Consider the following 21,986-nt stretch of genomic DNA (forward strand, 5'->3'; position numbering starts at 1 on the left):
ATGTTTGTCCCAGGACTGACCCTGGAGGGGGAAAAAAAATGTCCTTAGCCCCCCCTGATCCATAAACCCTCCTGCCTCCCTCGGATCCTCACTTGCTGTCTGTCCCTCCGACACAGGCTAGGTTTGGGAGAAACGGACATGAGTGCCCAGGCACCTTTTGCTTGTTCCAGTCCGACAACAAAAACCTCCTGTTCAACGACAACACTGAGTGTCTGGCCAGACTCCACGGCAAAAACAATTACAGGTCATATCTGGGAGCAGAGTATGTCACGGCCGTGTCTAACCTGCAGAAGTGCTCCAGCTCCCGTAAGTGGTCCGTGGGTAGCATCTCTGAGAAACCACCATGGCTGAGGGTCCAGGTGGGAGGGCCAAGCAGCATTCTAGGAAGGCACAGGGGGATAAAAATAATAAGGTAATGTAATAGCTCTGTGCCTCAGGAAATGACAATCGCTTTGATGAGGTGAAAGGTTGGAGAATAAAATAGGGCAGTATAGAATATGCTGAATTTTATCGTTCTGATGGTGACCGTCATGCAGTTTTTAGAAACTGATCATTTTATTCAGTAAAATGAAATATGTGTTTATGTATGTATGTATACACATGTATATACATACATTTATTCACATACAGACATATATATACATGTATTGAGAAATGACCAATTCTGGTTTCTAGACAGTTACCTTAAATATCAACTATAGAAAATACAAATGCTCAAAAAACACTTCAGGCCTGACCAGGCAGTGGCGCAGTGGATGGAGCGTCGGACTGGGATGAGGAGGACCCAGGTTCGAGACCCTGAGGTCGCCAGCTTGAGCACTGGCTCATCTGGTTTGAGCAAGGCTCACCAGCTTGGACCCAAGTTCACTGGCTTCAGCAAGGGGTTACTCATTCTGCTGAAGGCCCACAGTCAAGGCACATATGAGAAAGCAATCAATGAACCACTAAGATGTTGCAACGAAAAACCGATGATTGATGCTTCTCATCTCTCTCCGTTCCTGTCTGTCTGTCCCTACCTATCCCTCTCTCTGACTCTATGTCTCTGTAAAAAGAAAAACCAAAAAACACTTTAGCCAGAAAAATATGCTGACAATAACTCAATCCTTTACAAATATTTGGAAGACATCGCAGGGTATTGTAAGGCTCGAGGTGGTGGTTCTGAGAGGCTAGCATGCACGACCTCCCCAGTGTCCCCGGGTCATCCGGACATTGGATATGGGGGCAGTGGTCCAGGGATGGGGGTAAGGCCAAGAATCTCCATCCCTGAACTCTGGCAATTTTGCCCTCGGGGGGGGGGGACACTTGGCAATGCCTGGAGAGATTTCTGATTCTCATAAGTTAGGGGGGGAGGGTGCTGCTGGTGCCTGTGGGCAGAAGCCAGAGATTCTACTAGAGACAGCATGGAACAGCTCCCACAATAGGGAATTTCCTGGCCGCACACGCGGTGCCGAGGCAGGGAAGCCTTCTCTCTATCAGCTGAAGTCTCGGAGGACCGTGCTGTTGGCGCTTTTCGGACGACACTTGGAGAAACCAGCTGTCGGGTGGTTCTTGCAAGCTGCCAGCTGACGATGGCATAGACTTGCACACCCCTGGCGGGCAGGGCCTGTCTGCCCGGGCTGAGCCCTCGGCATTTAACACAGTGACTCATTTGTGAAGGCACAAAGTGAACACTATTGCAAACAGAGCTGCATGAAGATGACATGTTCATTGTTCACGTTCCAGAAGTCAGGGGACCATCACTGTCAGTCGGAGACAGTCTGGGTGGGGGGCTGGTCACTCAGGCCGGAGGGGGCCAGGGCTGCCAGGTGCTTCCTGGGGCCGTGGGGAAACGTGAGTGGAGCCAGCAGGAACTTACGGTGCTGGGAGAGTGGGGGAAGAGTCTGTGTTAGTATCCTCCTTGACTGATGTATTGATGAGACAAGAAGTCACTGTCTGACCCTCCCGCTTTGTTGTGTCCCACAGCCCTTCTGGAAGCCTGCGCCTTCCTGAGGAGGTAAACCCAGAAGATGGCTCAGGTGCCCCCAGCGACCCTCAGCCCCCACTGCCCCCCGCCCAGCGCCTGGCCCGCCGGGGCCTCCTTCTTCCTTCCTGAGGGGGCAGTTTGCTAGTCACACCTGTTGTCACAATTCCCCGCTGTCACCTTAGCAAGAAATAAAACCGGAAGTGCTGTTGATTTCCATGCCTCGTGAAGCATCGTTCATCCTCTCTAGAATTTTATGCTGAAATCTCGTGTCTGACCACATACCCGTGCAGCTGGGCCTCTCTGCCCCCGTGTTTCAGCTCCAAACCCTCCTCTCTCCTGCAGTCTCGGGTGTGAGGCCAGATGGTCTGGAGTCTGCGGACGGGCCAGAAACCGTTCTCCCCACGGACAGGCGGTTCGATGACATAGCTGCGTGTCTGTGTGGGCCAGTGTGAGAGTGTGTGCGTGTGTGCGCATGTGCGTGCGTGTGTGCATGTGCGTGAGTGCATGTGCGTGAGTGAGTGCATGTGCGTGAGTGAGTGCATGTGCGTGTTCCCAGGGCAGGGGGAGGGGACAGAGAATAGGAATCAAGAAGTCAGCGAGAGAAACCGACGTGGAGAAGACCGCGAGCGTTGGGACTTTAAGGGAGCAGCAGCAGCACTGTAAATGTGCACACACAGGCACCACAGGACCTGAAACACCTTCGTCCCTTCTGGGCTCTCATCCTCTGCTTAACCTCCAGTCACTAGTGCCCTCTGCCCCCTTCTCAGCCACATCCTCACCCGCGGTCTAAGCAGCTGCCCTCACTGTCTTCAGCGGGTGGGAGGGTGGGGGGGTCACTCTTGCACTCTCTCCTCCCCCACTGTAACTGGAGTCAAACCGCTGCTCTCCTGGGGGGGGGTGCGGTTCTGGAGGACACCCCTGCCCGCCCCCGCACTGCCACGCCCCGCGGGGCCTTCAGATCTCTCCACTCCGAGCCCTTTGCTGCTCGCTCTGGGGGGGGCGGTGCGGTTCTGGAGGCCACCCCTGCCCGGCCCCCCCCCCCCCGCACTGCCACGCCCCGGGGGGGCCTTCAGATCTCTCCACTCCGAGCCCTTTGCCGATTCTCCTGTTGACCACACAGTCCTTCTTGAAACCCTGTTCTCTCAGCGTCCAAACCTCCCCCCCTCTCACCTCCTTTCTCTGCATTATTGGGGGTCCTTTAAGGTGTCGCCGTGCTTTTCTGCTCCAGGTTAGCCTGTTCTCTAACCCTGGGAGGAACACCGGGGCAGGGTCTGCGCGCGCGCGGGGAGGCGCGTGGAGAGAGGACCGCAGCCCCGGGAAGGAGAGGCTGGTAGAGGGCAGTCATGAGGAGCAGCCGGGACTCGGGGGGAGGCGTCAGGGGAGACTGGGCCCGGACCCAGGGGCTCTGAGAACACACTGAGCCTTGGGCACTGCAGGAGATCGGCTCCAGGGCTTTATTATTTAAATTTTAAAGGGGAATTCCACCCTCGAAAGTTAGTGGACATGGAGACTCTTGAGTAATGAAGGGATAGATGGAGAGAAAGAAAAAAAAAAAAAAAGCCCATTTCCTCGGCTTCAGCTTTCTCGTGGCCACAGTCACAGCTGTGCTGTCACCGGAAGGAACCCACGTGTGGACTTTGTCTTAGCAAGAGAAGCGTCCTCTCGGAAGGCGGCTGAGATTGTGTCCCACAGCCGGGGGTGGGGACTGAGCCAACAGCTGTGTCCAGCGTGAAATCCCTCAGGCGCCTCCATGACTTCCTGCGGAGGTTAGGAACGTGCGTGGGAGGCCCCGCAGCCGCGCGGATGCTCCTTCTCCGTCCACCGCACGCCCAGGCCATGCGGTTCACACCGCTGACCCGCCACCGGGCCTGTGGTCCTGCAGTCTTTCCTTCTGACGCCGGCCTGACTGCAGGCTCAGCTCCCACGTCCCCAGACCCCAAGGTCCTATTGTCTTCGGGGACCCCTCGCGCCTTGCATTCCGCGCTGTCCCCAGTCTGGCGTCTCCGTCCCACCAACGGCTCAGTGGACTCCTCCTTCGCCCCCGGAAACCCCCTCTGCCCCCGAGGATGGTCCCTGGGGAAGAGTCTGCCTCCTGCCGTGTGTCCCGGTGGAGAATGACCCCCAGCACATTCAGGAATGGCATCTGAGCTTCCTGCGCTCAGACCTTTGCCCTCAGAAACCCCACATGACACGCTCGCTTGGCCTAGGGCTCTGCGTTAGGCTCCTCGTCTAAAAGGTTGAATTTGTAAGAGCAGTTGTGCTACTTCAACTGCAAAGCACAAACACACGGCCCAACCAAAGCCAGAACAACAGTCTTCGCTTCCTGTTTCCTCCTCACTGAGTTGGGAGAGATCCTGAGGGGGCCATTTCCTGGCCATCCCCCCCAATATCTCAAATTATTTCACTTGATATATATATTTTCTCCTCCACCCTCAGCTATCAGAGAAAGGGGGAGAAGGAAGACGAGGCGTAGAGAGCATGACCCTCAGGGTGAGAACATCTTGTCCCAGCAGGCTGTGCTCCGAGGGACATGGACAAGCAGAGGCCGGGAGACCCCGGGGGAGGGGGACACCAGCCATTCCCCCCACGCTGGCCTTCTCGCCGCCTGCTGCCTCCAGGAATGGGCGGTTAGGCCCGCTGTCCAGAGCTGAGAAGGAAGCCAAAGACGGTTGAGAGGCGTTCCCTTTTTTCTGAGCCCCCACCTGGTCAGAGGAAGCCACGACTTCCTCGTCTTCCCTGACGAGGAATTCACCTTCTACTCATTTATGTGTCAAGAGTCTTCCGACAAACCAAACCGCCGAGACTCCCAAGGACAGCTTCACGGGCAAAGACCCGGCCCGTGTGTGCCCACGCCCACGCCCACGCCCACGCAGGACGCGGCAGTGCAGTGGCTCAGGGGACGTGCATTAGAAGGAGCAGCTGCAAAGCGTTTCATGGGGCCCGGTCGGACAGCACTCAGAGGACGGCCTTGCCGGTCCAGATAGGGCCCCTGGGAAAAGCCCGAGCCAGGTGCCCCTTTCCCGGGGTATGCTTGCAGGGATGGTGGCCTGGGGAGCAGTGTGGGCTGCATTTCAGCCCCTGTGTGCCCCCTCATCTCGGTGCCACAGGCAGGGCTGGACCACAGCTGCATAGGGCACCACAGAAGCAGAACACTGACCAGGGGCGGGGGAGTCTCGACCCCACCCTTCCGTCTCCCAGTGACGCCTGGGGTATTTCACAACCTCTCTTGCACTGATGCTACTTCCCCACGCGGAGGACCACACAGCAGTTTCCAAAACTGGGCTCCCCGTGGGAGAATCATTCACGTTGCACCTTGGCCAATGCTTTATCTCGTTGCATTGTCAGTGACTCTTCCCGGTCCAGAATGACTTCATCCCCCCCTATTCCAGGCCCACAGCTTTAGGACCATTTTGGGGTCATGCCCTTAACATAGTTTATCTGTCTAATGGGGACTCTAAGTGGTATGGGTATAATGAGTCTGAAATCTTTTTATGTGTGTGTAGGATCAAGAAAATGAGTAAGCGTACAGATGTTTTGGGGACCTAGAGTAACTGCGAAAGAAGGAAGTTGGAAATAGGTAACGGGGAAAGCAAGGCAGAGCCTGCAGGTGAACTGGAATGGGAAGTATTAGTGCAGACTCATAATTTGGGTACAATCAATATTTTTTCATAATACAGGCCTACTGATGAGAAGGATGAAATTCTTCTTGGGGGGGGGACGACAAATTTTTGCTTAATTGGGGTTCAAAATTAGTCTTCTTTTTTTTTTTATTTATTCAATTTTTTAGAGAGGGGGAGAGAGAGAGAGAGAGAGAGAGAGAGAGAGAGAGAGGAGAGACAGAGAGAGAGAGAAGGGGGGGAGGAGCTGGAAGCATCAACTCCCATATGTGCCTTGACCAGGCAAGCCCAGGGTTTCGAACCGGCGACCTCAGCATTTCCAGGTTGACGCTTTATCCACTGGGCCACCACAGGTCAGGCAAAATTAGTCTTCTTTATTGTTAAAATTGATTGCAAATGTTCATCGGTTAATACTGATCCATGATGAAATTTTACAAATTTCATTCCTGAAATGTCTTTTCTGATAGAGGCTGCCTGATACTGGATATCCGTCTGCAAGCATATAATTTTAATTGTGCACGGTTATCACTTGGAAGAACTGTCTTGAATCGCATCAGATTATTCTTCTCCTGATATTTACCTTTGAGTGTGGCATGTCATTAGATTGTACCCTATTTCCAACTGAGGATAAGATGGATTTCTTCTTGCCCTGGCTGGTGGCTCAGTGGGTGGAGCCTGGCCTATGGACATTCTGGGTTTGATCCCTGGTCAGGGCACACAGGAGAAGCGACCATCTGCTACGCCCCCCAACCTCTCTCCTTCTTCTCTCCCTCTTCCCCTCCCACAGCCAGTGGCTTGATTGGTTCTAGCATGGCCCTGAATGCTGAGGATAGCTCAGTTGGAGCGTATGAGCCTCAGGCACTAAAAATAGCTTGGAAATTAAGCATTATCCCCAGATGGGGTTGCTGGGTGGATCCCAGTTGGGGTGCATGTTGGAGACTGCCTCACTATCTTCCCTCCTCTCACCTAAAAAAAAAAAGATGGATTTCTTGCACAAATTGACTTTGAAATATGGAAATCTCTTTTGTTCTTGAGTTGAGGTCTGAGAAACACCTGGGCCTGTAGTTTGAGCTCAGAAAATACAGCTAATACAAATTTTTATAAAAATAGAGATCTCATTTACATTAACTTTTATTGTATGGGAAATGTGGCTTGACATTTCTTGTGATTCAAATATTAATTGCCAAGTCACTTTTATTATAGTATATGTTTTATAGGTAAGTGCAATTTTGCCTTGTAATTCTAGGTTGAGGTTAGTAAGAAACATAATCAATTTTGCAGAAAAATCTAATTGTCAGAGCCATTCAGTGTTTTGTAAGATAGATAAGGACAGCCCTTCTTGTTCAAAAAAATTTCAACCGGAGCCCATACCTCAAAAGATCATAATAGAATGACTTACCATTGCTAAGCCATCAAAGTACTATAGGGTGAATTAGGATATTAAATTTTTATTTCTGGGAAAAAAATCCACGGAACTGATGATGTCTAAGTCCATGAGAGCAAATGAAGTTCATGTTTACACTGCTGTTTAATGTGCATCATGAATTAAAATATTTTCCACAGAACACCAGTAATGAATTATCACAGATGTTAAACATCTTCCATTTTCAAAAACTCTGTAAATTTCTCCAACTAAGTAAGCCTTTTCCTGCTTACCACATATTGGTTGTAGCACATCTCAGCAGATTCCAGTTTAGGTTGTTCTGAATTAGCATTTTCCCAATTTCTTTGAAAATATTTTCACCTGTTACTATTCCATGCAGATGAATTATGGAAGCTCTTCACACCCTTCAAACTCGCCGTTGACTCCTCAAAGCAGCAACAATTGACAGCATCTGTAACATCTGTCAACCCATCAAAAGAGAAGAAAAATGATTCGAAACCATTTGCTTTATTTTTAAAAATTGATTATTGGTATCATTCCCAGTATCCTCAACTCTTCAAACAACTGCTGTCGATGAAAAGCTAACAGACTTCAGTGAGTTTATTTTCTCTGGACACATTAATTTTTTTCCTGCTTCAATCAAACGTAATTCAATTAACTCAGCATGGTTAAAATGGCTTTCCTTGCTTGGCTAACCAATGAATGAGACACTCAGAAACTAACTTTGCTTCATTAGTACTTATGTTATGAGAGTGAGACTATTTACATAACCTTTAAAACCATGAAAAACAACACTATGTTTTGCATATGGGTTACCTACCATAAGAAACAAAAAAAACTGTGGCAGAGAGGGAGGGAGCAGATCTACGAGACACCTGGGAGGTGCTTCTCCTGCTCAGAGACACAACATGTGGGTCCCTGGGGAAGCAGGCCCTAGCAGAAGGTCCCTAGCAGAAGCTAGGCCTTGGCCCTGGGCAGGGAGGGACCAGTCCTCCGCATCCCCAGGCATTCGGTGGGGTCTGAGGCCAGGAGCGCTCTCCCGTGGGCGTGTGTTGCTGGCCTTGCCAGCTGAAAACAGTTTCTGATGGTCTCTACTGACAGGAGGAGAGAAAATAGTTGTCCACTGCACAGCAGGTGTCAGGGTTGAAATGCTGATTTGCCCCAGCAATGAAACCACATCTGAAACCGTCCTGCAACTGAAGTCCCCACCTGGTTAAGTTTACAGGGGGATCCACTGGCATTCTCCAAGATCCACCTGCCTTCGGCACAAACCACGTTGTCAGCCGTTTGAATAGGGATGAGGTAGCAATGACCCTGCTTCCTCTTTTAAGTTCTTGCGGGGACCCAGCAGACAGGCAGTGGTGTTTTTGTTTAGCATTTTGTCAGGTAGAGGCAGTTCCAAAGGCTTCCACCTGACCTTTACCGTCATGACTGCCTCATCCCACAGGCTTGCGAATCAATGTGAGGATTCTGTCAGTTGCTGAGAGTGTCTATTCTGGAAAGGGGGAAAGAGCTGTTGGGTGGGTTCAGGGACCCCCTGGGCCCACTGCGAGACAGACCTGCGCGACAGCTCCAGTGATGACCCCATCTCCAGCAGCCCTGCGAGGTGAGGGCCTGACCCCAGTTGCTTGAGGCTCAGGGAGACCAGATGGCTTGTGTTAAGTCCCACAGGAAGAGACAGACACCCCTTCCCAGCCCCTGAGGGGCAGTGGCCTCCAGGGAAGTGACCCATCCCCCTGCTGGTAGCTAAAGGCCAAACTCCAATCAAGGGGTTCAGAGTCTGACATTTGGATCAAAGATTTTCTTCTGTTTGATGTGCCATAGATAGCTCTTTGGAGAATTTGTTTTTCTCGGTGTCTATAAATGGGCAGCTGAGGAGAACAGCAGTTACAGGACGCGCCCTCCCCAGCCCTTTGGACCGTTGGGGAAATTCAGCGCGGTGGTATGCAGGACCTCACTCTGCCCCACTGACTGCGACCGACCGGGGAGGAAGTGCTGGGGGCTGGCACGGAGTGGGGGGGGAGGAGGAGGGGAGAGTGGGGGGTAGGGGAGGAGGGGTGGGGGGGTGGGCCTGGGGGGGGGGGAGAAAGAGCGCTGATGTCAGAAAGCGAGCAGTCTCCCATCCAAGTACTAACCAGGCCCGACCCTGCCTGGCCTGTGGTGGTGCAGTGGATAAAGCATCGACCTGGAAATGCTGAGGCCGCTGGTTCGAAACCCTGGGCTTGCCTGGTCAAGACACATATGGGAGTTGATGCTTCCAGCTCCTCCCCCTCTCCTCTCTCTCTCTCCTTCTCCTCTCTAAAATGAATAAATAAATAAAATTAAAAAAAAAAAAAAAAAAAAAAAGAAAGCGAGCAATAAGCCCGGATTGTGACGTGGCAGCCGTGTGACTTAAGTCCCCACTTTTCTAAAATGAGGCTGATGAGACTCAGCATTTTCTGTAAGACCGTTAGGTGGTGCAGATAAGACGCCTATGAAGGCTCCTTGTGAAGGCTGAAGCTCTGTTGAAAGGCAGGGTTGGGTGTGGGAGCCTCCGACCAGGGAAGGGTGAGCAGTTCCTAGGAGGTGAGATAACACGGGCTCATGCGACCACATCGCACTTGAAAAAAAAAAGGAAAAGACGAGACTATTTGTTGCGTAATGGGAGTTTAAATTTAACTGGGTATCCTGTATTGTTTTTTTTTTTCAACTTCAAATGTTATTGCTTTTTCACTCACTATATTAATCGTGTTTCCTGTTTTTAAATTTGTTCCATCTGTGCCCACAAACAGATAGATGGAAGGTGAGTTGAAGCTTGTTCATGAGGTTTCAAATGTTCTCTCAAATGTCCCAAGCCAGAATTACCTTGACATGGTGGGAAATTTTTTGCATTAGGAGATGATTTATAGTTAAAGCGGAAACACTGTCTGTTTTCCTTGAATACATTAGCTGCCTTCTCTTTTCACTGGTTGTTAGTTTCATAATGCAATAGTTTGTAAAGCAGCAGCACATGTTATTTTACCTTTAGGATAACTGTTTTCTTATTCTGACATGAAAGGAAGACCTCACTGAATTATTAACGTTCTCACTATTTACCTGACGCAACTACCACAGCCCACATTGCACTATAGTTGGATTGTCCATCAGGAAGTTTTGATTTGCAGTAACCATTTCACGCTCAGTTGCTGTAAGAGTTCGTCAATCCTTATTCTCTACACACTCTATGTATCCATTCTGAAAATTCCAACAGGATTTGTTCTTTGAGTTCATCGCTGTTGTCTGTAGACATATGCAAATGATGTCATTTTCTCTGAGATTCTGTCCCCCATGTGGTAGGAGAAGTGAGTGGAGAATCCAGACCCACTTGCATAAATTTTTGGAAATGTCTCTGTCCCTTTTCCTTCTCTTCTTCTTGAACATTATAACCCCCTTTTTATACCTGCTGGGATACTTTCTTCTGAGGTCTCATTTTTGATATGTCATGGTGTCTTTACTTGCTACTTACTGTCACTCTAGAGGAGCCTGGTCTTAGCCTGCTTGGGCTGCCATAACAGCAAACCATGGATTGAATGGCTTAAACAGCAGAAATTTACTTCTCACAGTACTGGAGGCTGGGAAGTCCCAAGGTTAGATGACAGCATAATCAGGTTCTAGGAAGAGCACTTTTTCTGACTTGCAGATGGCCTCACATGGTGAAGGGAGAATGAGGAAGCCCTCTGGTGTCTCTTCCTATGAGGGCACTAATCCCATCATGAGGGCCCCACCCTCATAACCTCATCTAACTCTAATGACCTCTCAAAGTCCCTATGACCAAATAGCATCACATTGGGGGGGGGTAGAGCTTCAACATATAAATGGGGGTGGTGGTGTCACAATTCACTGGTGGCTTCCCACCAAGATGTGGAGGAGCCAGTGCTTGCTTTGTGTTCCTATGGGGTTTCCCCAGGTGTCACCTCTTCTCCCTCCTCCCTCAGTGACAGAAATGAAAGGTTGTGGTCCCTGGGCAGCCTGTTCCCTTTGTAATCTCTACCTGAGACATGTAATAGAAACCCGGGCACTGGCCTTTCCCAGGTAAACACTAGCTGTGACGTTTTATAGTCACAGGCTGGGGAGGCCTGCAGGATATGTTAGACTGAAAAGAACCAAACATGTATTGTGTTAAATATTTCTAAACCTAATTCATACTTACCATTGCTAAGTAGTAGAAAGAAGTACCAGAAACATGGGAGGCTCACAGGTTGAGGTGTCTGGGGACCTTGGAGGCGTGGAGGCAGCCAAGGTGACCTAGAGGACTCCCCAGAGCACATCGCCTCACCTGTCTTCCCCGGAGCCTCCAGATGGCCGGTTCTGTCAATTATCTGCAAGAAAATGTGCCTTAAATATTGCTTCTATATGAGCGGGTTGCTTCTAATTGGGTTTCTTTTTTTTTTAGATTAAAAAAAAAATTAAGTGAGAGGTGGGGAGGCAGAGACAGACTCCTGCATACGTCCTGACCAGGATTCACTCAGCAAGCCCCCTACCAGGTGATGCTCTGCCCTTCTGAGGCTACTGCTCCGTTGCTTAGCAACCAAGCTATTTCAGTGTCTGTGGCAAGGCCATGGAGCTATCCTCAGTGCCCGGGCCAACTTCACTGAAACCATTTGAGCCATGGCTGTGGGAGGGAAAGAGGGAGATAGAGATGGGGGTGGAGGGGTGGAGAAGCAGATGGTCACGTCTCCTGTGTACCCTGACCAGGAATCGAAGCTGGGACTTTCACATGCTAGCTAGGCCAATGCTTTGCCACTGAGCCAACCGGCCAGGACTCCAACTGGTTTTTTATTTTTTTAAATTATTTTTTATTTTTTCTGTATTTTTCTGAAGCTGGAAACAGGGAGAGACAGTCAGACAGACTCCCTCATGCGCCCAACCGGGATCCACCCAGCACGCCCACCAGGGGGCGACGCTCTGCCCATCAGGGGGCGATGCTCTGCCCCTCCGGGGCGTCGCTCTGTTGCGACCAGAGCCACTCTAGCACCTGGGGCAGAGGCCGAGGAGCCATCCCCAGCGCCCGGGCCATCTTTGCTCCAGTGAAGCCTCGCTGTGGGAGGGGAAGAGAGAGACAGAGAGGAAGGAGAGGGGGAGGGGTGGAGATGCAGATGGGCGCTTCTCCTGTGTGCCTTGGCCGGGAATCGAACCTGGGACTTCTGCACACCAGGCTGACGCTCTACCACTGAGCCAACCGGCCAGGGCTCCAACTGGTTTTAAAAGTACATATTCATTTTATGTGTTTTCTTGTGCAACATTTGGAAGCTTGTCGTGCTGGACACAGCACAGGCTCTGGAGGGAAGGACATCAGGGTCATTCCCCTGCCACTGCCCCATCACTCTCTAGCTGTGGGATCTTAGACACATTCCCGAGCCTCTGTTTCCTTCTCAGAGAAATGAGACTAATTCCACCCACACCATGGAGGAGAAGTGAAGCGTGAAGGAGGTCGCATTTGTAAAAGGCCTAGCACAGCCCCGGAGGCAAACCTGATGTTTGGCAAATATCACCTGACCTCCCCCTTTTCTTCTTGTATGGATTTCATATACAAATGTGTGAAACAGTTCTACAAAAACAGTGCAGCGAGATGAAAAGCAACGTTTATCCTGCTTTCATAAAATTATTTATTTATTAGAGAGAGAGAGAGAAACATTAATTTGTTTTTCTGCTTATCTATGCATTCATTGATTGACCCTTGTGTGTGTCTTGACTGATGATCAAACCTGCAACCTTGGCCTATTGGAATGATACTCTCACCAACTACCTGAACTACCCAGCCAGGGCTATTTTTCCCGCTTTTGAGGGAAGGCGGTTTACAGTTTGGTGGAGAGGTCGTGTTCTTCCTGAGGTGTGTCTCGTGCCGGGTCCTCGGCGGGTCGCAGGGGAGTGTCAGCACACAGACGGCAGAGACAGCAGAGGCGTTTCCGGAACTCCTGGTCGAGCAGCACGCAGAGGAGCAGGTTGACGCAGCAGTGGGTGCTGGCGACGATCCTTGTCACCTGCACGCTCCTGTCCAGGTTGTAGATGCTCCTGCAGTCATGCAGGGCGAAGGAGTTCTTAAAAGTAGCCAGGAAAAGCGCAATGTTGTAGGGAGCCCACATCAGAAGGAAAACCACCATTATGGCGAAGGCAAGCTTGGGAAGGTCATGCTGCTTTTCTCGTGACCTCAGCGTTCTTCTCATTCGCCCGCAGCAAACTGTCAAAACCAACAGGGGGACGAGAAGCCCCACGATGTTCGCCTTTAAGGTCAGGAAACGCTTCCAGAATGCCTCCTGACCTGGCAGGGTATGAGGACTGCCCAAGAAGCACTTGTATCTGTGGCTGTCCATCTGAGATTTGTGGAGCAGGAACTCAGGCAAGGTGACCAGAATGGCTATCACCCACGCCAGGACACTTGCGATGATGCCACAGGGCACCTTCCTGGTGGCCGAGGAAAACCTTCTCGCCTGGAAAGACACCAGGTAGCTCTGCAGAGTCAGAAGGGCGCTGAACAGCACCTCGCCGTGCAGGCCCACGGAGGACAGTGTCATGAGGACAGTACACATGGGGTGGCCCAGAGTCCCCCCGTCGGAGGCAGTGAGAACCCAGAGCAGTAAGGCGAGCGAGAAACACCAATTAGAAACTGCCAAGTTTAGGAAATAGATATGTTCCACCTGTCGGAGCCTTTTAAATTTTACCAGGATAAACATAACCAGGATGTTATCCAGGAGACCCACTAGGGACACCGCGGTGTAGAACTGAGGCCCCAGCGCGGCCCACAGGACTTTGGCGTCATACTGGTGACACTGTTCTGTTTCGCTGATATTCAGATCTCCCTCGATGAGGACGTCATAATCATCCTCGTCTGGTGCCAACGTGTAGGCGGCCATCGGCGGGCTGCCCTGCAGAGAAATGAAGAAGTATTTTACTGCACAGAGCTGCGTGGACCCAGAGGAAGCCACAGACAGGTGAGAGCCCACGCAGGCATGCTTTCCCCCTCCTGGGGTTTAATTTTAGCCAGGGGACGCCTGTAACTCAGAAGGTTGAAAATAAACATTTCTTTAACACGTCCGTCCCTCCCTCCCGGTGAGGTGCTTCCCCGGGTCCATTCGCTTAGCATCAGGCGCCCACTGGTGTGCTAATACCACGGGCAAACACAGGTAAGCAGGACACTTCTTCCAAGAGCTTCCCTCTCCTGGTGGAAACCAGACCTGCCCACTTGAAGACGACGTGTAGGAAACACACAGTTAACGGGAACCAAGGAGCAGTTTCGCAAAATTGGTGTCAGTCATCATTTCTACATTTTGAAAAAGTTTGCTCACCCCTGAAACAGCTTCCTGTGACAGGCTGAGCCGTCTGAGCTCTTCTCTTGAAGGATGTGGACAGATGTTTGCTAAAGCGAAACCATCCGAAGCATCCACAGGGACATAACCGGTTAAATACATAAAGGACTTACCATTGACCGAGATGCGGTGGGAATGGCCCGGGACAGTGGAAAGACCGGCTTCCTTCTGAACAGACTGTCCTGACCCTTAGGGGCATGAGAAACCACTGTTTGTCCCTGATCGCTCTGCCCACCAGTCACAGGTCTCGGGGACTACCCAAAAGGAAGCCACTTGGAAGCTCCCCCAGACCCCCAGCGCGTTTCTTACGCTTGGGAGGGAAAGCAGGAAGTTGTTTTCTCCTCCGCCTCCCCCCGTGCCCGCCTCTGATTTCCCCGTGGCCTTTGCAGAGCCGTCCTCCTGGCTGCCCCAGATAAGGGAACTAAGTCAGAATGCTCCTCGGTGATAGGAGGGAGGGACAGGGAGGCACTTCTGACATGTAGCACCGAGCAGGGCCCCGTGGCAGCAGAGGTGAGCACTGTCACCTGGAAGCACCTGCAGACCCCGGGGCCTGACACTCACCTGCAGCGGCTCATCAGTGCAGGCCGCTCCCGGAATCAAGCCGAGCTTCCAGATCTCGCAGTGAGAAGCCCAGCGACCGGCATGCGCTTGGGTTTTGTCACTTTTGAGAGACGTGTGTGTTTTGGCTGAGGGACAGGGTCTCAGGAGAGGATTTCAGGGCGAAGGCAGCCACAGGGTGATGTCAGTTGGGAAGGGGGGGATGCAGAAACGGGGCCCCAGGGCGGCGAGCCACGGGCTGCGTGAGCACTGACCGGGGAAACAAGGGGTTAGGCAAGCTGTCGGGAGCTGGCGCTGCTCCTGGAGGGAGACCCAGCCCAGGGAAATTCCACAGCGAGGACACGGAGACGTCCAGTCGGGGCTGCAGAGAGTGGGAGGGGAACAAGTTCAAGCCCAGACAAGGCTGGGGTGGGGCCAGGCACAGGAAACTGAGACAAGAGTCCAGATTTGGATGATGGGAGACTCCAGTTGGGGGGTGGGGGTGGAGATGGTTTAGAAGAAGACTGAATTGGGAAGAGAAACTTAAAAAATAACCAAAAACTTTCTATGCACTCCCAGATCAAGCCACTGTACCTGCGACTGACCTCAGTGGGGACATGATTAGTTTAGCATTCTTGTCGCTGGCTGAATGACACCCTGAGAGTGCCAAAGAAGTGTGAGAGGTGGCATTCAATACAGACCACGGACCTGTTAGAACAGAAATAGAAATAAGGAAAGTATTAAGAGAAAGGAAAAATAAACATAAGGAGGGCCCAGACGACCATGTGACTGAGCATTAAATTTAACTCCAAGGGAAAGGCAGGGTGTTCCTCCCCATGCAGAGGGTGGTGCTGTGGGAACTGGGCTGAGACGGTTTCCCAGCAGGCCCTCCCCCTCCCCCGGCGTGGGCGTCTGTGAGTGAGCGAGGGTCCCTGTGCCCTGGGAAGCTCTGCCCACGGGTGGCAGCTGCGGCCCTGGCACCAGCATCAGTCCGTTTTTCCTCCTGGGGCCCCGCCTCCTGCGCAGGGCTGTTTGGAGCCTCGCCAGCCCTCCGCCCCCAGAACGCGGAGTGATCGGGGATGACGGTCGTGGTCCTCTGTTGCCTGACACCCACTGGTCAGTCCCAGGCAAGGGGACGAGAGTCAAGCCCAACACTGAGACTTAAGAAACCCCATGAATATACGCCCTGCACATCGTGTGGTTAAGTGGAGGGAAATTGCAGGCAGGTGCCTCGTATGTGTCACAGAATCATGTGAAATTTGAAGTTGCCCAAAGAAAAACACTTTTGTAAACTCGGGATCACCCTAACTTGCCGATATTAGCATAGCCTTCGCTTTCGGGAGTGTTTGCTTCATGTTGGCTTGCGCCCTAGCTGAGTTCCCAGCGTTCTGCTTATTCACACACAGGCCAAGAGACTCTTCATTTTTTATTGATTGACATATAACATTATGTAAGTTTAAGGTATAGAACCTATTGATTTGATACATTTAGATAGTGGAATGATCGCCACTGTGGCATGAGCTAATACCTCACACAATTATTATTTGTTCTAGTGGTGGGAATAGCTAACCTCTAGCCCCTTAGTAAATGTCATGTTTATAATCCTGTTTTATTGTCTGTAATCACTGCACCTGTGTTAGCTCTCCAAGGCCATGGGATTCTTGAAACTTCTGGTAAGAAGGAAGGGGTGAGAGGCCTGGAGACAGGAGGAAAGTCTCATTTACCATCGGAACATCTGGAACCATAATCGGGTCATTGCCACCTGTGAACCTGTGGACCCTTTGTGGGTCCGAGGTCCTCCGCATCACTGTAGTTCAGCCCCAATTTCAGTCTTCTAAGAAGCTGCTGTGTTAGAACTCCCATTCCCCGGTGCACACAGATCCCCATTTATTCAATTCACTTACTTAACAAATATTTATAGAGTGCCTAGCGTGTGCCCAGCACCGCTCCAGGACAAACAGTGAAGGCTAACATCCGGGCCTTTGGGGAGTTTACATTAATACAGACAAAAGCAAAATGAGCAAGCACGTTGTAGGGGAGCAGGAGAGAAGTTCCTGGGGGAGAACAAAGCAGGGAAGGAAATCAGGGAGGGACCCCCAGGGTGGTTCGGGGGTTCACGCCGTACACAGGATAGTCAGAGAGTGCCTGGCGGGCCAGGAGCAGCAAAGCAGCCGATAATCAATGCTCATTTTCTTAATTCTTTCTTTGCTACTAAGTTCTTCTCTCAGGGCAGTTGGAAAACAGACTGGGTGATGACTTCCGCAGTAATTTCACAGACAATGCAGAAACTGTCTTCACGTTCCATCGGCCCTAAAAGATAAGAGAGGAACTGGACGCTATAGACTGTATCATGGTCCGGGAAGCAAAGGACTCCAGAGTCTCTAGACTCCCTTCCAAGGCTGTGTTAGCCCAAGTCCTTCAAGGTACAGCAGCCAAGATGGGACCTGACAAAAAAGAAATGCATTAGAGAAGACGTCCCTGGCAGAGATTGCGAAGGGAGCCGGGAGAAGCCGGGGACTCCACCAGACCGCGGTGCAGGTCCGACCTACCGTCTGCGGGTGGCTTGCTGGGATCAACCTTTCTGGAACACATATGAACACTTAATGCCTTCATTCTCCCATCCTGCTCGATTTCAGTCAACTTTTCAGGTCACGTACCTTCTCCCGCTTCTCATCACCGTTCTCCTGACACAAAGCCTATTTTATAATAAGCTGTCGTACATCTCCCCCAATTTATTATGCATATCACTTTTGCACCATCATAAAGTAAAAAAACTGTCGGGCCGCTGTAAGTTGGGGACTATCTGTAGAAGAGATTACTTGGGCCTTCAGCCCTCTGACTGCATCAGCTCCCTGACCCCGTCATCTCTGCCCCTGTCTGCCTGATTGCCCCTTGCCTTATTCTAAGACTTGTGCACAAGAATAAGGGGCTTCTATTCACCCAAGTTTCTGCCCCCATCCTATGGACTTAACTGCCCATGCTGACCCCCTCGGGGGCCCGGTATTTCAGCTCATTAACTTCACTGGACTTCGGTATAACTGCGCTAACGTCCACACTCATGGTCAGACTTCCGCTTTGTTAACATTGATCCACCGCCGAACTCATACAATAAAATTGCTCACTTTTCCGATGGCAATTTCTTTGATTTTTTTTCTCACTTCATGTTCTGTTCTTGTAGCTGTTGTTCCCCTTCATCAAGCCCTGCGGCTCTTATCAGATAGGACCCTCCCCTTGGCCCTGGCGGTGGGAACGGCGGCCTGCGTTCACTGGCACTGAGGACTGCACGGTGTGCTGAGACTTCCCCAGACCCCCGCCTAAATCTTTGTTAAGAATCTTCTCACCAAAATCTCCTCAGTCGACTGCCCTACTCGAATGAGCCTCACGTTTTTTAGCAAGACTGCAGGACACACCTCCCTGCCCTGGGAGACAATGGTGTGCGAAGTAGACCTGTTCTCTGCCCTCATGGCATTGACATTCTAGAGGCAGATGGTCAGGTACACGACTGATCCTATATTCTCTAATTCAGGGAGCCACGTGCTATGCGGGGGAAGCGTGTGGGAGCTGTGGACAGTCAGCAGGGCCACCTGGCCCAGCCCAGAGAGCCTGGGGAAGGTTTCCCAGGGTAGCTGTCATCTAAGCTGAAAGTCTCAGCCAGGTGAGGAGTGCATAGACCTCTTCTGTTTCCTCCCAATGTCCTCTATTTCCGTTCCTGGAGGGACCATTTGCTTGTATCTCAGCGAGGGGCTGAGAAAAGGGGAAGGCTTTATTATTTATTGGTATCTTTGGCCAAGTATTGGTGGAGGAGAAAGTCGGAACCAAGAACCAGACTATTTTGAAGTTCTCAGTGAGGGAGTTGTTGGGAAGGGCTCCCCAGAAACGACCTAGAAGGGACCCAATCAGGTCAGGACCCCGCAGAGGGAGCAGCTGACCACAGGGAGTTTCGACTGAGGCCACGCTGATCCGGTGAGGGCCAGTTCTGGAGCTGGCCCTGCAGCACTGTCCCTCACTGAGGGAGGGACCAGGCCTCAGCCACCCCTAGGAGTGGGCACAGCCTGGCAGGCAGGTCCCAGGGGCTCAGGCTGGCTCCCACTGGGGGCTGCAGTAGCCCCATTCCCAGCAGCGGGGAGGGTGGGTGCACTGACTCTGAAGAGGGCACCTGGGCAAAGCCCCCAGTGCCTACTGCACACGCTGAACGGACTGGGTTTCCTGAAAACCTCATTTACCCTAACGACAAGAAACAGAAACTGAAATGTACAAAACCACTGTGTCGCAAGACCACGAGCCCACGTGTGGGGTTGAGCAGAAGGAGTCACATGCACACTGCCCACTCACTGCCCTTGACTGGTCCCTTGGTTACTCACCCGTGGTCATCAGGACCTAAAAAGAAGAGTCGAAGGAGAAGTGGAACATCTCCCACTCCCTGTGTCTTCCTCCAGTTTTTCCTTCTTCTCTTTCTCTTTCTCCTCCCCCATCTAATCCAGCCTTTGCAGGGCTGGGAGGATTGGACGGTCACTGGTTCACTATTAACCATATTTTAAGGAGATCAGAAATTTCCAAGAACAGACATCAAAGGTAATAAACTAGCATCTTCACTTTAAAAATATTCCCTTTAGCAAAATTAAATCACAATATATGTTTAACTGTGCAAGACAGGGCTGGGCTTTGATCCTCAGCCGGGGTGGTTGCTCCCTAGGCCAAGGCCCAGGTGAGCCCCATGCATTAGGGACTGAAGGCTGTGCTCCCCCGGACATAGGGAGGGTCCCTGAGGCCCCTTGGAGGCTCTCCAGCCATTCCTCTAGACTCCAAGGACTTGCTTTGAGCCGGCTGCTGTCTGTGCACCAGGGACTGGGGTACCCATCTCTTTCTCATCTCAGAGGATTCAGCCGCCCCTCTAGAAAGCATCCTTGGAAAGGGCCCAACCTTCTCCCAGGAAACCAGGATTTCAAACCACAAAGGTTGGTCCTGTCCCCTCCGGACAGCCCAGAATTTGGGGACAGAGCTGTGGTTTCCTGGGGGGCGGGGAAATATGTATCTGTGCTCCTTTGCCAGGAGTTGGCCGGAAGAGTTGAGGCCGGGGCCACTCAGGGTCCTGCTCCTCTGCTCGCCCCGAAGACCCACTGAGTGTTTTTCCCGCCCTCATCTTGCTTGGCGTCCCCACAGGCAGCGTTTGACATCGCGGGCATCTCCCCTTCCTCCCAGAGCTCTCTCCTGTGCAGCGGCTCTGGCTGTCCCCCACACACCTCTCCTTCTCCCCTGGGGCTCCTTCCTGTCTGCATTCCTCAGGGTTCTGTCTTGAGCCGTGTGTCCACTGCCTGGGACCCCAGATGTGGCTCTCCGTCCATGTGCTCTGCTGGGCTCAAGGCCAGAGCATCCAGCTTCTCCTGACACTGCGGGCTGGATGAATGTGTGGCCCAGCGGGTCCTGAAAACTGGAGCCATCATCTCAGACCCTGAATCAGGCTGAGGTCCCAGCCTTGATCTCCCTCCTGTAATCCAAGTCCTGATGAGTCATTCAATTCCCAGGTAGCTTCCAAATGTGTTAACGGCTCTCCACTCAGAGCTCTTTACTTTGGCAGAGGCCTAGCTGCCCGCTGCCTGGGGTCTCGCCTCCTCTTCGCTCCCGCCCCCTCCTGTACCTTCTCCACGTGCTAGGCCCGCACACACGTCCCGGGCACGCGCTCAGCCCCGGCCACGCGCACATGACCCGGACACGCGCTTAGCCCCCAGCACGCACTCAGGCCCGGCACGCGCTCAGCCGAGGGCCCGTGAACCCGGCTCCACGCCCCGACCTCACACCTTGCTTAGCGCATCCTCAGCTGTCCTCTACTCACCCGCCTCCGCTCCCATCTCTCCCCCCCACTCTCCCCCTCTCCCCCCACTCTCCTCTCCCTTGAAACTCTCACTGTTCCCCCAAGCTGCCCTCCCTCCGCCCCCCACTTGTTCCCACTGAACTTCCTCCATCTGTGCACAGTCACAAGGTCCCTTGTAATTTCTCCTTGTGTAAGAGACCCTCCGCCCCGTGTCCCGGCAAACGGGATCCCTGAGAAAGATACCTGCAACTGCTGTGTTCTGAGGGCAGCTTGCCAGGTTGGGGACAAGGGGACAGGCCCACTCCTGCTGCGGGAGCCTGAAGGCATCTGGGCCCAGTGGGGTGGAAGTAGTGGAGTGATAGATGGATGGAGACAGAGTGCCCCCTGGGGACAGCCAGAGTCTCCCGTGGTCATGCCAAGAATCCAGAATGTTCTGTGAGTCTGGGGGAAGCGGCAGCAACCTGGGAGGGCCGTGGCCTCAGTGTCCTGGGCGAGGCTGGAGCGGGGTTTCTCAGTCACGGCCCCGCTGACCTGTGGGATGGGACACGTTCTTCTTGGGGTGGGGCCTGTCCTGTGCATTTAGAGTACGAAGCAGCTTCCCTGGCCTCTCCTGAAGTCATGGCAACCAAAATGTCTCCAGACCTGGCCTATGGCTCCCGGAGGAATATTATCCTCTGGTCGCGAGATACACTACTCCGGAAGAATCAACCGTGGCAGGAAGAGAAAAGGGAAAAATAGGTTAGCGTGGGTGCGCCCCACGGAAATGGATTCTGTGCATCTCGAAACTGAGAAACCACGGGGTTGCTCTGAACACGCTGGGAAGGAGGACCTGGGTCAGGATTCTGAAACACGCGGGCCAGAAGGAGGAAAAGCGTTTGGCTGTGACTGTGGTTTCATTTGTGCTTCTGCATTGGGGCCGGATGCGAGCAGGAGGCGTCAGGAGGCTGCGCTGCCCCTTGGTTCTCAGGCTTCGGCTGAGCCATCATTCCTGCCAGGAAGCCGGTCTGACAATCCGGCGCCGCCCCGGCCCCTCGCGCTGGGCTGGGCCTCACCTCACGTGGGTTTGTCTGTTTACCTCTGGGTCCTATCTCTAGGCTCATACATCAGTCCTTCAGCACAGGAACTGGGGCCTGTGGTAACCTTGGCACCGGCACACTAGCCTCTCAATAAGTATTGAGTGAATAGACGAGTAATTTAAAACTGAAATCCCCCGAATTAACGACACTTTCCACTGGGCTGTTATTTACTCTGCCCATGTGAAAGACGGAAGAGAAAGTTTGATGGAGGAGGGCGGTGGGGGTAGGTGGGAAGCAAAAGAGACTTTTTCTTTCTTTCTTTCTTTTTTATTATTTTT

The 21,986-nt window shown here is 52.2% G+C and overlaps 1 protein-coding gene across 3 annotated transcripts; it reads right to left on the reverse strand.

The window, feature by feature from the left end:
• Positions 1–12,558: 12,558 nt before the first annotated feature.
• CCRL2 (C-C motif chemokine receptor like 2) lies at positions 12,559–15,203 on the reverse strand. Of its 3 annotated transcripts, none has more exons than XM_066350836.1 (3): positions 14,848–15,203; positions 14,400–14,474; positions 12,559–13,845 (listed from the first exon to the last, which is right to left on the reverse strand). In XM_066350836.1, exons 2-3 carry the CDS (start codon positions 14,400–14,402, stop codon positions 12,778–12,780), a joined length of 1,071 nt encoding a protein of 356 aa, XP_066206933.1. In that variant the 5' UTR covers positions 14,403–14,474; positions 14,848–15,203; the 3' UTR covers positions 12,559–12,777. The 3 variants fall into 3 exon arrangements, with proteins under 3 accessions (XP_066206933.1, XP_066206934.1, XP_066206935.1); XM_066350837.1 differs by lacking the exon at positions 14,848–15,203 and adding an exon at positions 14,596–14,627; XM_066350838.1 differs by lacking the exon at positions 14,400–14,474.
• Between the last annotated feature and the right edge of the window lie 6,783 nt (positions 15,204–21,986).

The sequence above is a fragment of the Saccopteryx leptura genome, chromosome 10 (genome assembly GCF_036850995.1).
Source record: "Saccopteryx leptura isolate mSacLep1 chromosome 10, mSacLep1_pri_phased_curated, whole genome shotgun sequence".
In the NCBI taxonomy this organism is placed as follows: Eukaryota; Metazoa; Chordata; class Mammalia; order Chiroptera; family Emballonuridae; genus Saccopteryx; species Saccopteryx leptura.